General features: G+C 37.9%; 1 protein-coding gene across 1 annotated transcript in view; it reads left to right on the top strand.

Annotated features, from left to right (window-relative positions):
* Cpq (carboxypeptidase Q) overlaps positions 1-15,385 on the top strand; it is a 363,396-nt gene that overhangs the window by 264,081 nt on the left and 83,930 nt on the right. Inside the window, exon 6 of the mRNA XM_013012445.1 lies at positions 10,899-11,100. Within this exon, the coding sequence (XP_012867899.1) occupies positions 10,899-11,100 (202 nt within the window). The remainder of the gene's footprint in view (positions 1-10,898; positions 11,101-15,385) is intronic.

The raw sequence follows: 15,385 nt of genomic DNA, 5'->3' as shown, positions 1-15,385 counted from the left end.
TTGGGAGACTCACGCACATCTTCTCCAATGATATTTTTAAATGTACAAAACTAAAAGCATAGTGTTACAAGGATATGCATTTTCTTTGAATCAACTAAGGTTTTATTTTATTGTATTGTAAAGGTAATGTACAGAGGGGTTACAGATACATAAGTAATGAGTGCGTTTCTTTGTGAATAGTATTACCCCCTCCCTTGTTTTCTCCTGCTTTCCCTCTCCCACCTGAATCTCCCCCCTCCCTTCCTCCCCCCCGCCCCTCCGGCCAGGTTGTAAAGTTCATTTCCAACATAGTATCTAGTGAGTATTGCTGTTGCCTTGGTTTAGCTTTTGTCCCATCAGCTAAGTTTTTTAAACTAAGTTTTTTATTTATATGTTTGAGTTTTAATGCTTTAGACAAAAATCTTAAAGAATTACTTAGATACTCTAATTTTCAAACTAATAATGAATATAAAGATTGTTCTGAGATTTCTGCAACAAGTCAACTGTGACATCAAACTATAATATCTATTGGTAACAAAGTGACAGGTTCCATTAAAACTTCTGCATGGTTTATTGCATGCATTTATAGTTGAAGGAAATTCTGAATTTCAAGTAGAGGTTAATGAAAATAAATACATTGTAATATTTCTTTATCCAAGTTCACAGTCTAACTCCAAATCTATAAATATCTAATGAAATCCAAATAAAGGCAGAATCCTGCCTTAGGATAAACCTGCAAAATAACTGTTACCCATATTTCACAAATGAGTAGACTGAGGCTCAGAGAAATTAAGTAATATGTCTATATTTTTACCTATCAGAAAAACAGGTACAAGGACATAGTATCTGTGCGTCTTCTCTTTTGCCCCATGTGGCAGTGTAGGAGAGTGGGGTTGTGGTTCCCGCCCTGCTATGGAGCTGACAGCCTCCAGTCACCTGTACCAGTGATACCCTTCAGGAATAATGCAGACATACAAGGAGTAAGTGGAGGCCAGTCAATATACCTGGCTGATCACTTTTATTTTGCCTGCTTTGAGCATTTCTTTTTTTTTCAATTGTAAAGATGCTGTACAGAGGGGTCACAGTTACACGAGTAAGGTAATGAGTACATTTCTTGTCAAGCATTGTTACCCCCTCCTTTGTTTTTTCTCCTATTATCCCTTCCCTCCCCACCTCAATCACTCCTTCCCTCCCACCAGAAGTTGTAAAGTTCATTTCCACAGTGTCTTGTGAGTCTCATTGTTGCAATGGGTCATCCTATTTCCTTATTTCAGCATTTTGTTATTCCCTATCCACTTCCCCAAATTAGATATAGGTATATACAAGATGCAGGATACCAAAATCAAATACAGTGATAACAGGGTATATATCATAGAACATACCAAAAAAATCCCATAGTGCAATAAAAACAACAACAAAGAAAAACCTCTTGTGTCCATATCTTGGGGTTCATTTCACTTAGCATCATCTTACATGGTCATATGTACATAGCTTTTGAGCTTTTCTGCTCATCTGATAAGATTATCCTAGTCATATACTAATTATTGCATTATAAGGGAAACCATGGGATCTATGTGTCTTTGGGTCTGGCTTACTTTATATGATTTTTTCCAAGTCTTTAATTTCCTAACAAATGGGGCAATGTCATTCTTTCTGATGGATGCATAGAATTCCATTGTATATGTAAACCACATTTTCTTGATCCATTCATCTACTGAGGGGCATCTGGGTTGGTTCATTTCTAGCATTCTGTCTGCCCTAAGTGTCCTCAGCTGACTTCTCAGGATGATCATACTTCTCTCATGGCTACCTCCCGTCTCCTTGAAGCTGTTTATTACAATTCTCTGATGAGGAATATTGTTTGTCTTTACCCCCCTGAGTTCTCCTTACAGATACATACTTAAATTCTTTCCTATAACGGCTCTAATTTCTTACCTTGCTTTTATCTAAACTATACCTATTAAATTATCATACCTCCTCTCAGAGCTAAATTGAGTTATCCTTTTTATTATTTTCCTTCATTTTGCCTGAATATTTTAAAACTTAGGAAGTATGTAAAGCAATTGCTAAACCTTTCCCATGTCTCGGGATTCATTTAATGGTTTCTGTCATTCTTACCACTATATCATGTATTATTAGCCTCAAGATGTATTATTAACTTTACCTTAACTAACTAATTTTTTTAACTTTTAGTATTTTCACTTACAGTTCAGTTAGTATGATCACCAGTTTTTCCCCTAGGAGTGGTAGACATTTTCTTTTCTCCAGAGTAATACTGAGATTATCAGAAGGCAAAATGATCATGACGGGTTCTGCTGAGGATGGGTTCAGCCCTGTTTTTATCTGATAAGAAGAAAAATTTGTGACACAGACTCCAAATTTGTTATTATCACATTATTGAGGAAACTTTTGAAGTTTCACTTGTATTTTGATCATTTATGGCATTTTTCCATCACCTTTACTTGATGTAGCTTTCTGGAAAGTATTTAATTTTTTATTTATGGTACTTAAAGTATCATTTCATTCTGTATTCTAAGAATCTTGAAGGTTCCCTTTCAGTTATAAGAAATAATGGGGAGCTCTCATGTGCCTTTTGCCAAGGGCACATCCTGTGTGACTAGAATGAACTACAATGTCCAGGGTATCTGCTTCCCTCATCCCCCCATACTTCCTTAGTGGGGGAGATGATTTTTACATTAAATGCATTTAACTGATACATAAAAGTTAAGAAATACAGTTAAGAAATACAGTAATGGGGGCTGGGAAGGTGGCTCAGTGGTAGAGTGCTTGCCTTGCATGCATGAGGCCCTGGGTTCAATTCCTCAGCACCACATAAGCAGAAAAATAAAAGCTGGAAGTGGTGTTGTGGCTCAAGTGGTAGAGCGCTAGCCTTGAGCTGAAGAGCTAAGGGACAGGCCCCATGACCAGACCCCCCCCAAAAAAAGAAAGAAATACAGTAATTGGACAACCTGTAATGTACTGCGTGTATGCATGGATAATGTTAAACCAGGTTAAGTATCTGTTTCCTCAAACATGCATCATTGCTTTTCTTTTCTTTTCTTTTCTTTTTTTGGTCATTCTTCTTGAACTCTGGGCCTGGATGCTGTCCCTCAGTTTTTTAGCTCAAGGCTAGTACTCTACCACTTGAGCCCCAGTACCACTTCTGGCTTTTTCTGTGTATATGGTACTGAGGAATCAAACCCAGGACTTCATGCATGCTAGGCAAGCACTCTACCACTAAGCCACATTCCCAGCCCTTCTATGCTTTCTTAAGAAAAACAATTTTCTAAAACTCCAAAAAGTTGCTGTTGCATTATTTCCTACCATACTTCTCACATCACCATCATCACCATCTTTACCACCTCTACTGTTATCCAAAACAAGACCTAATTATGTGCTTATATGGGTCTGCATCTACTATATACACATACATGTGTCTAACCACATACTTTTATATATGCATTCTTTCTCTCAGCCCATGTTCATAGAGAGCTTTTTAAGTAGTAAGACCTATTTTAAGCTTTCTCTTCATCTTGTTTCTAGTGGATGATAATAGCCTGGGGGAAAAATAGATAAAATAATATGTTATAGGATGAGTATGGTTGAAGAGAAAAGTAAGACAGAAGAAGAGATCTGGATATAAGGGTATATTTAATTTTTGAGAAGGAAGATATCACTGAGATAATAGCACTAAGTGAAGATCTGAAATAAGATAATGAAAAGATCTATAGAAGAATCTAGAAGAAAGTATGCTAGGGAAAGTGGAGAAGTTTTTCAAGGGGCTGATGGGAACCATGCTAGGCATGAAGTATGAGGAAAAGCAATATACATGGAGCAAAGCACAGAAAGGAAAGTAGAAGCCTGTGAGGTTATTAACATAAAGGAGGAGCCAGGTGGAGTCAGGCCTCTGGGGCCACTGTCTCTGAGAAGCCAAAACTCTTGGAAGCTCTTGGGCAGAGGAGTTTCAGGATGGAAATGACTATCTAAAATGACCATTCTGCTGCTGGGCTGAGAAGAAACCAAAGGTAAGCAGAACTGAAGCAAAGCAATTGTTCAGGTAAAAATTGATGCTGACTGAGATGGGATGACAGCAGGGAGGACTGATAACTTGTCAGGCTCCAGGTGTTCTTTAAGGAAAGAGCCAACTTAAGACCATAAGCCTTTCAGAGAATTTCAGACACACCATGTGAAGACAGAGAAAAAGAAAAGTTTTTTTAAAGATTATTTTTGACCACCCCAACTTGTAGAGGCATAAAACTCAGCCAAGAAAAATAAGAAGAAACATTCACTGGTGCATACAGAGCCAAGACCTTGAAGTCCCAGACACCAAGGAAAGAAAGTATTTCCAGGAATTAGCAATGTCAAGTGTGACTCCTTCAAGTATTTGTACCGTTCTGCTCAGCAGTAATCTCAATCTTGAATTTTTTTCTAATTGCCATAAATCTTGTAAAAGGGAAAATTGATATCTGAGATGGGACATTCTACAGAACATGTTTGAGTTTAGGTCTTGAGAAATTGCCTAGGCTCTGCCCCTCTCTTGGAAAACTACCTATCTTCATAACATTATAATATTGCTTGTATGTTTAATTAATTAATTCCTTTGAAATGTATTTTCAAGTGCCTCTTCTCTAGTCCTAAGAACATATGAGTGGCTCTTCTCAGGCTACACATCAGCTCTTCTATCAAGATTTCTCCAATGTTTTCCATGGTTGCTTTCTCTTCCTCATACATGTTCATAGACCTCATCACATTTAATTTAACATCCAGCTGCTGCCAGCTGGTAAATGCTGTGCTCTAACAGAAAAACAGTCCTATCTAATTGGATTAGAGGTGGCCAACACAGAGATTCAAGGACAAAGTAGATTGCATGTGACAGAGAATGCCAAGGCAAGGAAGTTACTTGAAAACAGCCAACTATGTGGAACATGTCTCTTACTTACTGCTTGGAGAAATTAATATGAAGCCAGTAACATGAGACACTTGCCCAATGTGTGATATTATAGAAATTAAAATTTAATTGTGAAATCTCAGCCCAACTATTGATTATGTTACTAAAGCATCAAGAATGAAGTTATGACAGATAAGAATTTGTCATGTAATTTTTTCCCTTTTTTCCAAGTAGTATTTTCCTAATAGTATAAGACCCTACTACTCAAAGCCTTGCACTTTTGAAGAAGGTACTCATCAATTAAGCCACCATCACCACCCCACCCTCTCAGTACTTTTTTTTTGTTTTTAAGATAAAATATTTGTGCTTTTCCATGGGCTAACCTTGGGCTCCAACTACAGGTGCCACCACCATGCCTAGCTTCCCATGTGAGCCTTTTAAAGTTTACCTGAATGTTACATTCCTTTCTGTCCTTAGTCAAAATGACCAAAGTTCTATTTCCTGTACAATATAAGTAAAACACACCACTTAGCCATTACTCATGCCCTATCTTTAGGCTAGTGACTGACTATTGGTATCATTGTAGCACTTAAAGAAGGGTTATACATTTCTAGTAAATTTAAGGGCTATTCATGGACTTGACTAGAAGAAGATGAGACTGCATTGAGATATAGATTGACATTGTAAAAATGAGACTTCCTGAAAACACAGATTTGCCTCATAGCAGAATAAGTTTATGAACACACACTGAGCGACAAGGCTGGGAACAGGTGTCTATTTATTCTGTTCTTGTCTCCAGATTAGGGGGGAGTGCTAAACTATAATAGGTATCTGCAATTTTAACATTAATGTAACTTAGCCATGGCTGCCTGTTTCCTCAAGCTGCAGTCAGTTTAGCTGTTAAATGAAAATAACTTACAGTATTCCACCTCATCACCATTTTTTCCCTCACATCACCCTTGGGTACCCATAGCTGTTCCAAAGTGCATATAAGAATGTGAACTTAAGGATACCCTTTAACCAGGGAGCATAGCCTTTATTTTTGACCTTGCACAATAGAAGGAATCTCTTCACCTCTCCTCCAGTTCTGATTGTGGCCAGGGCTCTAGCTCTATGAAGAGCCACCACCTTTCCTGCTAGAGACAGAATTCTTGTGCCTTGGTACTACTTGGAGAGGTGGGGTTAGCCATCAAGCTCACACATCAAGAGATGATCTGCTTTGACAATTTGTTTTGAGCCTACCACCTGACCAAACATTATCACCACCATCATCTGTGAAATATTAAGTTTGTGGAAGTAAAAAAGTGGTACCAAGGCTGATTGCTCTCTGTCAGTGCTGACTTATTTCTTTGAAGATTAAAGGGAATGATTAACTCAAACAATTAGGAAATGCTTTTACTTTTCAGTTTTGGGATTCTGGTGTCATTTTAGGTCAAAACTAAAGATATGTTAAGAACCCTGAGAAAATAGGCCTATTTTCTCAATTATTTTCTCTGGACTATGAGAAATTAAAAACCTTTAAAGCAAGGGAGCCAAAGTTGGAAGGAAAATAGATGTTATTGAACTTGGGTCTGTATTTCTGAAGTATTGCCTGGGTTGTTTTATTTTATGAAAGCAAAGAATATAAACATCATCCTTACGTTTATAGCTGAAAGTAAGCATTTTAAAACAATGTAATATGTATTTTTAAACCATTTTCTACTTTTTAATCTTACGTTGCACCCAAAGAATGCTAATGCTTACCAAATTGTTTTTTGGCGTAATAGACTGGACTTTAAAAATAAAAGAAAAGGAAAAAAAAGAAGTGTTAGAGGATGTGAGTGTCACACATGACAAAGTTATGATTCCTCACCCCTGAGCAGATTTCAACTAATCTGGCAATCCCAACCTAAGAGGCTACCTGAGAGCATTGCTCCTCATTGTACTAAGGATATTGCATGGTAATAAATCACAGCATCCATGGCTCCTAGTAGAGAAATGCTTCCTGTATTAGAGAGAGAAAAGTAAGGGCTTAGAGACTGTATCTGAACTTGCCCTTGAGCTACTCATCCTCCTCGGCTATGGGCTGTCTCAATCAGCACTAGTTTCCTCAGGAATAAAACATTCTGGCTCCAGGAGCAGGTTTCTTCCTATACCCTGTACAGAAGAGGATAGATATCTTGAATAACATGTGCTAAAAAGGGCGAGAAAACCAAACATGGCTTTGTCCCCTGCGACTAGCAATAACCACTTCGTATCTACACAGAGTGTGTCCCTAGCCAGCTCATGGCACACAGGAGAAATCTAGATGTTTGGGACAGCACATTCCTGAGAAGCAGCAGTTCTAAGAACCCAGCAACTTAGTTCCAGTTTCATCATGCACAGACATTTTGTTTCCCCAACTCCTTCATCATGTGCTAACAATTAGATAATGACTCCAGAAATGTAGAGAAAAGCAGTGTCATAGACAGTGGGTGGTTTGTTGTCTTGTTTATTGAAAGCATATGGAGATGTTTGTATATAAATAGAGAACAATAGAATCCTGCCTTCATGTTAACAGCAGCTAACACAACTGTACATAAATGCAAATCAAACATATCTCTACCTATGCCAGAATTCTGTTGTACTGGCATCAACCCATCCTGTCTTATTTGAAAGGATACCTTATTATTTTAACTTATTTCTAGTTGGAAAGAAATTTCAGATCCATGGGGTTCTTGTTTTTGTTTTCATTCTTTTTCTGTAATTAAACTGCTTTATTAGCAGAGATGATAAATTCTTCCCAAGTAGACCTTATATTAGGATGATGCATACTTAAAAAAAATTCTGCACATTTACTCCACCACGGTCTCGTTGTTTCTTACTTCAAAGTGAAAACTTGTGGCTGGAAGGTTAGAAGGCCTCCTTCAGGAGGCAGAATAGTAAAGGGTTGGGAACACATACTGACAGACATATCTAGGGGGTGTTTGTTAGTTCTTACTGTACTATTCACCAACTATACAACCTTCTCAATGGCTTGAAAATTAGAATTATAATAGCCGTGGTGTGTGTGTGTGTGTGTGTGTGTGTGTGTGTGTGTGTGTGTCTGTGTGTCTGTGTGTCTGTGTGTCTGTGTGTGTCCATACATGTGCCAGTACTGGAGCTTAAACACTGGGCCTCATGATCTCGCTTTTTCCACTCAAGGCTGGAACTCTACTACTTGAGCCAAATCTACACTTCCAGCTTTTTGCTGGTTGTTTGGAGATAAGAGATTCATAGACTTTTTTGCCCAGGTTGGCTTCAAATCAGGATCATGAGATCTCTGTCTCCACAGTAGCTAGGATTATAGGTGTTGGCTACAATAGCACTTAAAGTGCCATCGTAGAACTTTTAGAAGGATCATGCATTTCCAGTAAATTTAAGGTTGGGAAGAGGTATCTATTTATTTTGTTCCTGTCTCCAGGCAGAGGGGGTGCTAAACCACAATAGGTATCTGCAATTTTAACACTAATGTAACTTAATAGTACACAGAGTGATCTGCACAGCATTTCACCACTGTTTGGTTTGTAGAAAGCGTCACAAAAATGCTATCTATAAATCATTTGTATTGGAGTCATGGTTGACAATCTGCAATATATTGATAAGCAGTGCTAAGAACAGCAACAATAAGGTTGATTCTGTTTATCAAGTGATAATTGTATGCAAGCCTTAACAGTGCAGTATTTCAAAACCCATGAGTTAGATACCATTACCATCTCCATTTTATGAAGAGAGAAACTGAGACATGACACAGGCTGTCCCAGTCACACAATCTGAAGACTGATAAACACAAGGTTCCAATCCAATTTGGATTATCTCTGCTAATCCAGCAGCTACACACGTAATCTAAGCCACCCTTAAACACTCATTTACATTACTCACCGTGTGCCTGACAGCATCTTCTGCCACTGGACAGTGGCCTTTCCAGACTGTAAAGATTCCTGTCCATCTAGTACCTGTTCATTTTCAGTTAAAGAAAGCCAGAAAAAAACCTTAATGGCCATGTTAGATTCCCTCATAAATCCACTTTCACTTCTACAGAAGCTTTTTTTTCTTTAAACATGCTAGAATCTTCCTGTGTGCATTTATCTCATTCTACAGATGAAGAAAGGGGACATAACAGTGAGAGAGAGAGGCCAGTTATCTGCCTTGGTAGCTCACAGTGCCAGTTGGTGTGTCAGGAATAGAACAGAGTGGGTCCAAGGCTGTGTCCACTGCACCAGACTGCTCATTAGTGGTGGGTCTGACAGCTAAACTGCTAACTTGCTCCACTGTTGACCTAAATAGTACATAATTAGGAGCAATTTGCCCGTCTTTCTTATTGGAAACATGAGATTGGCCTGTAATATAGGAAGTATTCACATACAAGATTGCCTACTCTGTTATAGTTGCAAAAGAGATTGTGTTTTTTTTTCTCCTTTTTGCAAGGAAAGCTATAGTCCAGGATGGAAGGATAGAGCAAGTCCCATAAACAAAGGACAGGACTCCCAAAACACATTTCCAACTGCAGCACAGGAATGAGACAAGCCCTGAATATAAGACATGGATGCAAATATTTTACATAATATCTATTTTAATAATACAGAAGCCACACCTAAAAGCTAAGGTGGCTCCTATTATTGCATATGACTTGGGTCTGTTGCTGAAAACCTCAGTATCATGAAGATAAGAATCCCTTGAAACGAGTAGAATAATGTGAGCAGGCTTCTACTCTCATCATTAATCACCAAAATGCTGATGCTCCAGGGTCTTACATTTAGATCTGACAATGCTGGCAGTGTTGTCTTTGTGAGCTCAGTACATTTCCACCACAAATGTAAATAAGCCACTGCACAGTGGAACCTGCTTTAGGGGGAAATACAGCCCTCACATCATGATGTAAGTGAATAATCATTCTAAGGCACCAATGAGTGTTACTTAACCACTCCATTCCAGGCTAAGAATGGCATTATGGAGGTTTGAAAGTATAGGATTTCAGAGCGAGCTGGACCAATTGCCAGCTCCATGCATTTGAGAAAGTCACTTGACCTTACCTATTCATTGAAATGGCATCAGTCGTAAAACTGCCTTGTCTACATCATAGATTGCCAAATAAAACGAAGGGAGATTCCATTACTCAAAGGCAAATGAAGAATGAGTAGCAGTGCCATTGGAGGATAGCTCGGGCATAACTCAACTGATGGGGTTAATCAGTCTTGGAAAAGAACATGGTTTCAGAGAAACAGAGGGCTTTATATTTGCAAGTTAAGGCTGGGTAGAAATTTAGCCTACAGCCTGTAGAGGTGTCTGCTATATTCTAAGCTCTTGCAGTGACAACACTGGTTACATGAAATCACTGAATGCTTTCCTACCAGACTTTACAAGAGTTTACAAACTGGCAACCTGGAAAAGTTGCCTGCAATTAGGGTTTTACACCAGGGAGTGCAGTGTTTCATGTCTTGTTCTATTACTTCCCTCCCTAGGGAGTCAACAGATGAGACAACAACAAAATCAGAAACCCAAGACAAACCTGTCAGTTTGAGGCCTTTTAGCTTCAGCAGAACTCACAATTAAAATAAGATAGAAGGTCTCTTTGGAGAGAAGAGGTGCAGAAACAAGTCCACAGAGCATTCTTTCTTTCATATGAGCATGACCAAGACTCTCTGGAGATCTCTGCCTTGTAGGAGGAATTGTATCCCAGGATACAGCAGACTCTTAAGAAAATGGTTGAACGAATATTATTACTAGTAAAAACTAATTGACTAAATTTAATACAATTCTGTTTATTAGACTTTAAAAAATCCTTCCAAGTCAATCATTGCTTTTGGCAAATCCCAGGATGAGTAATTTTGCATTGCAAAACCTTGAAGTAATATGCAGACAGACCCCCAAGCTGGGCAGAGCAATAGCAACGTATGATTTGGTAACAGCATGCAAAGAGGCTGCGAATTTGGTTATTGTTGTTTAGTAGTTGCCAAGGAGAAAGTACAGAAGCAGCAGATAGGAACCAAACACCTCCTCTCTGTGTCTTGCTCTCTCTTGTTTTTCTTTTTAGGGAAATATTTCCAATTATAGTCTGGTGATGGAGTCTGACGCAGGAACCTTTCTTCCCACCGGGCTGCAGTTCAGTGGCAGTGAAAGGGCCAGGGACATAATGAAGGAGATCATGGGCTTGCTGAAGCATCTCAATGTCACCAAGGTCTTTACTGGAGGAGAAGGGACAGACATTAACTTCTGGATTCAAGCTGGAGTGCCAGGTAAGAATAACAATGAAGGAAATGTTCTTTACATCTGCCACCAGTTAGCAATAAAATCTCTGTAATCCTTCACAATGGTTATTGACTGACTGACCATGTGCTGTGTGGAAACCTGAAGCCTTTGTCTATCAGGAATAATCTGATGGCTTCCAATCCTGGGATAATGGTAGTCAACTGTATTCCATTATTGATCTATCTCCTCTTTCTAAATGATCACTGAAGAGATTCTGATTTAATGATTTTAAGATTCATCCTAGAAATAAGTTGTTCCATTTCATTTTGTTTTTATTTGTTTGTTTTAAAGAGGTGTCTTTGGTAGATGTAGCACAGTGATCTCACAATAAAAATTGGATAAACAAAAAGCAATACTATTCATGTCTTTCTAACTCAAGTCCTATGCTAAGGAACTTTCACTGACCCAAGTAATTCCCTTCCCAATACCATGGTATCTCACATTTTTTCTCCTTAATTTATATTTTTATTGTAAAGATACTGTACAGAGGGGTTATAGTTACATGAGTAAGGTAATGAGTCCATTTCCTATCGAGCTATTACACCCTCCTTTATTTTTCCCCTACCATCCCTTTCCTCCCCACCTCCCCAAGTCCTCCCTCCCCTCTCCCACCGCCCCCCCTCAAAGTTGTAAAGTACTTCTCATTGTTACAATGGGTCATCCTGAATCCTTATTTCAACATTTTGTTATTTCCCCTCCCCTCCCCAAATTAGAAAAATATATATACAAGATGCAAGACACTGGAATCAAATACAGTGTCAACAGGGTTGTACCATGAGGGAAGAACATACAAATTAAAAAAATTACAAATTAAAAAAATTACATAGTACATTATAAGTACATTAAAAAAACAGCAACAAAGATAAAACCTTTTGTGTCCCTGTCTTGGGGTTCATTTCACTTAGTATCAGGTTATATGGTCATATGTACATAGCTTTTTACCTCTTCTGCTTGTCCTAGACATAAACTAGTTATTGCAGAGAAGGGAAATCATCATGGGACCTATGTTTCTTTGGGCTTGGCTTACTTAGTATAATTTTTTCCAAGTCTTTCCATTTCCTAACAAATGGGACCATGTCATTCTTTCTGATGGAGGCATAGAAATCCATTGTCTAAATATATCACATTTTCTTGATGAATTCACTACTGAGGGGCATCTGGGTTGGTTCCATTTCTTAGCTATGGCAAATAATGCTGCAGTAAACATAGTATGGCCTTGTTTGTGATTATTTGGGCAAATGCCCAAAAGTGGGATTGCTGGGTCATAGGGGAGCTCTATGTGGAGTCTTTTGAGGAACTTCCATATTGCTTTCCAAAGTGGTTGAACAAGTTTACATTCCTACCAACAATGCAGTAGGATGCCCTTTTAGCCATATCTCCTCTGGCATCTGATGTTATTAAAGTTCTTGATTATAGATGGAATCTCAATGATGTTTTGATTTGCATTTCTTTCTGGCCAGAGAGGTTGAGCATTTCTTCATGTGTCTATTGGCCATTCTTATTTCCTCTTCAGAGAAATCTCTCTCTAAATCTTTGGCCCACTTATTAATCAGGCAGTTGTTTCTTTGAGGATTTGTTGTTGGGGAATTTAGTTTTTTAGTTCGAAGTGTATTTAAGATATGAGACCCTTGTCTGTTGTATGGCTAGTGAAGATCTTCTCCCAATCTGTAGGATTTCTTTTGATCTTGCTAGCTATGTCCTTTGCCATTCAGAAATTCTGTAGTTGCATGGAATTCCATTTGTCCATCCTTTCTTTGATTTGTTGTGTTTCTGAGTCTTTATTATGATATTTTTGGCCTGTGCCAAGGAGCTCTAGAGTTTCTCCTATTCCTTCCTGTGATGTTTTCAGGATGTCTGCTTTGACTTTGAGGTCTTTGATCCATTTGGAATTGATTCTGGTGCAGGGTGATATATGGGGATCTAGCTTTAGTTTTCTACAGGCCAAATTTGCCAGCACCATTTATGGAAGAGGCTGTTTTTCTTCCATTCTATTTTTTTTAGCTCCCTTATCTAAGGTTAGGTGATTATCAGTCGGTGGGTTCATTTCTGGGTCTTCAGTTTTATTCCATCGGTCCTCAGGTCTGATCTTGTGCCTGTACCAAGCTGTTTTGATTATTATGGCTTTAAAGTAGAGTTTGAAGTTTGGTATTGATATTCCTCCAGCTACTTGTTTTTGCTACCCGGGATCTTTTATTGTTCCATATGAATTTTTGGATTGCTTCTTCTATTTCCTTGAAGAATGAGGTTGGGATATTGATAGGTATCACATTGAATTTTTAGATAGCCTTGGGAAGTATTGCCATTTTTATGATGTTAATCCTCTCAATCCAGGAACATGGGAGGTTTTCCACTTCCTTAATTCTGCTATCATTTCCTTTTTCAGGCTTTTAAAATTTTCATCATAGAGGTCCTTCACTTCTTTAATTAACTCCTAGGTATTTTTTTTTGGAGCTATTACAAAAGGAGTTGCTTTCCTGATTTCAGCCACACTCTTCTCATTATTGGCATACAGAAAAGCCATTGATTTTTGAGAGTTAATTTTGTATCCTGCTACTTTGCCAAAGTTTCAAATCAGCTTGAGTAATTTGGGAGTGGAGTCCATGAGGTTCTTTAAATACAAGATCATGTCATCTGCAAAGAGGGAGAGTTTTACTTCTTTTTTCCCTTTTTGGGTCCCCTTTATGTTTGCATCTTGTCTTATTGCTCTTGCTAGGCATTCTAATACTAAATTGAAGAGAAGTGGAGAGAGTGGATATCCTTGTCTCATTCCTGAATTTAGATGAAATGGCTTTAGCTTTTCACCATTAAGTATATTGCTGGCTATATGTTTTATCTGACTTTTTTTTAAACCATTATTCATTCTTTCAGAATAAGATCCTTCCTGCTATGTCTTTTTTTTACTGGAAAGACTTCTGTTAAGAGTCTGAATGTAAACTGAATTTCTCTGACTGGTCACTTGTTACATGACTAGCCTGAAGGGAAATCTTAAGCCCTTGGGAGCAAGGATGAAATTGTAGTTATTTTATTTTACTTTATTTTATTTATTTTTATTTTATTTATTTATAAAATTACAATATCTTTTAATACAAAAATGATTTTTAAAGTTACTTTTAATTTTAATAAAATTATAAAATCTGGCCAGGAATATTACAGGAATAGAAGTCAGAACAGAATGAAGACAAACTCATGCATCTTCCACGACAGGTGATGGAAAATAACTATTGATATCAAATGTTTATGAACCAATATTGTTCCTCTCACATGATATCCAGAATCAAAAGAGTTATTGTTTGCCATGTACTGGTGGCTCACACCTGCAATCCAAGCTACTTATGAAACTGAGATCTGAGAATCTAGATTCGAGGCCCGCTTGGACAGACAAATTAGAGAGATTCATATCTCAAATTAACCAACAAAAAACAGAAGTGGACAGTGTCTTAAGTCGTAGAGCACCATCCTTGGGTGAAAAAGCCAAACAAGAGTGTGAGGCCTTGAATGTATGCCCAGATATATTCACACAGACATAGTTTAACATTGAACTGTTTAACATTAACTGTTTCCAGAACAATTTTCATGACTACAAACATACAGAACATATTCCAGGCTTAAAAACAATCAACAAAAAAGTATCTTAAGATCCTTGTGCTCCAGTTTTCTTTTTTCTTTTCTTTTTTTCTGCCTACAAAATGTGCTACATAGACCTAAGATATTTAGAAAGCATATTCTTGACATACTGTAGTTTTAAAAGCATACTTGAGGTTTTAAGTCTTAAACTAATTCTTCATCATTAAAAATAGAAGGGAATTTCCTTTATCCCAGTAAAGGACTCCAAATTCTCTCCAGTTGTCATGTGTATATTTTAACCGTATTTTGAATTTTTTTCTAACAACATTTCTAGTTCCAGTGATGTAAAATCTCTGGACATGAATGATGCCCCATGTATGTTGTTGATAAACATGATCAAAATATAGGAAAGCAAATTTCCCTCTAAGTAGTACAGAATCATTTGTTCAAAACTTTAACTTCCTTTCCTGGGCCTTATTTTTCAGCAAGAAATATTTAAAATTTGAGAACCCCTATGAAAGTGGCTGAGTGTGAACTGTGAGGAAGAGGCTGGTGTATCAGGGCAATTTAGAGACCTGCTTTTAAGGAGAGAGAAGTCAAAGGGGAAGTGAGAAGGAACTGAAACTTGTGTCAGAAGAAAGACAGAAAACACTCCCACCCAGCTATTTCTTGCTTTGTTGTGTTTGATAATGAGAACTGGCTCCAGTT

Source organism: Dipodomys ordii, unplaced genomic scaffold (assembly GCF_000151885.1).
Source record: "Dipodomys ordii isolate 6190 unplaced genomic scaffold, Dord_2.0 Scaffold17, whole genome shotgun sequence".
NCBI classification, from domain to species: domain Eukaryota; kingdom Metazoa; phylum Chordata; class Mammalia; order Rodentia; family Heteromyidae; genus Dipodomys; species Dipodomys ordii.
Note: the sequence above shows the minus strand (reverse complement) of the source record. Positions and strands in the feature narration are given on the sequence as shown.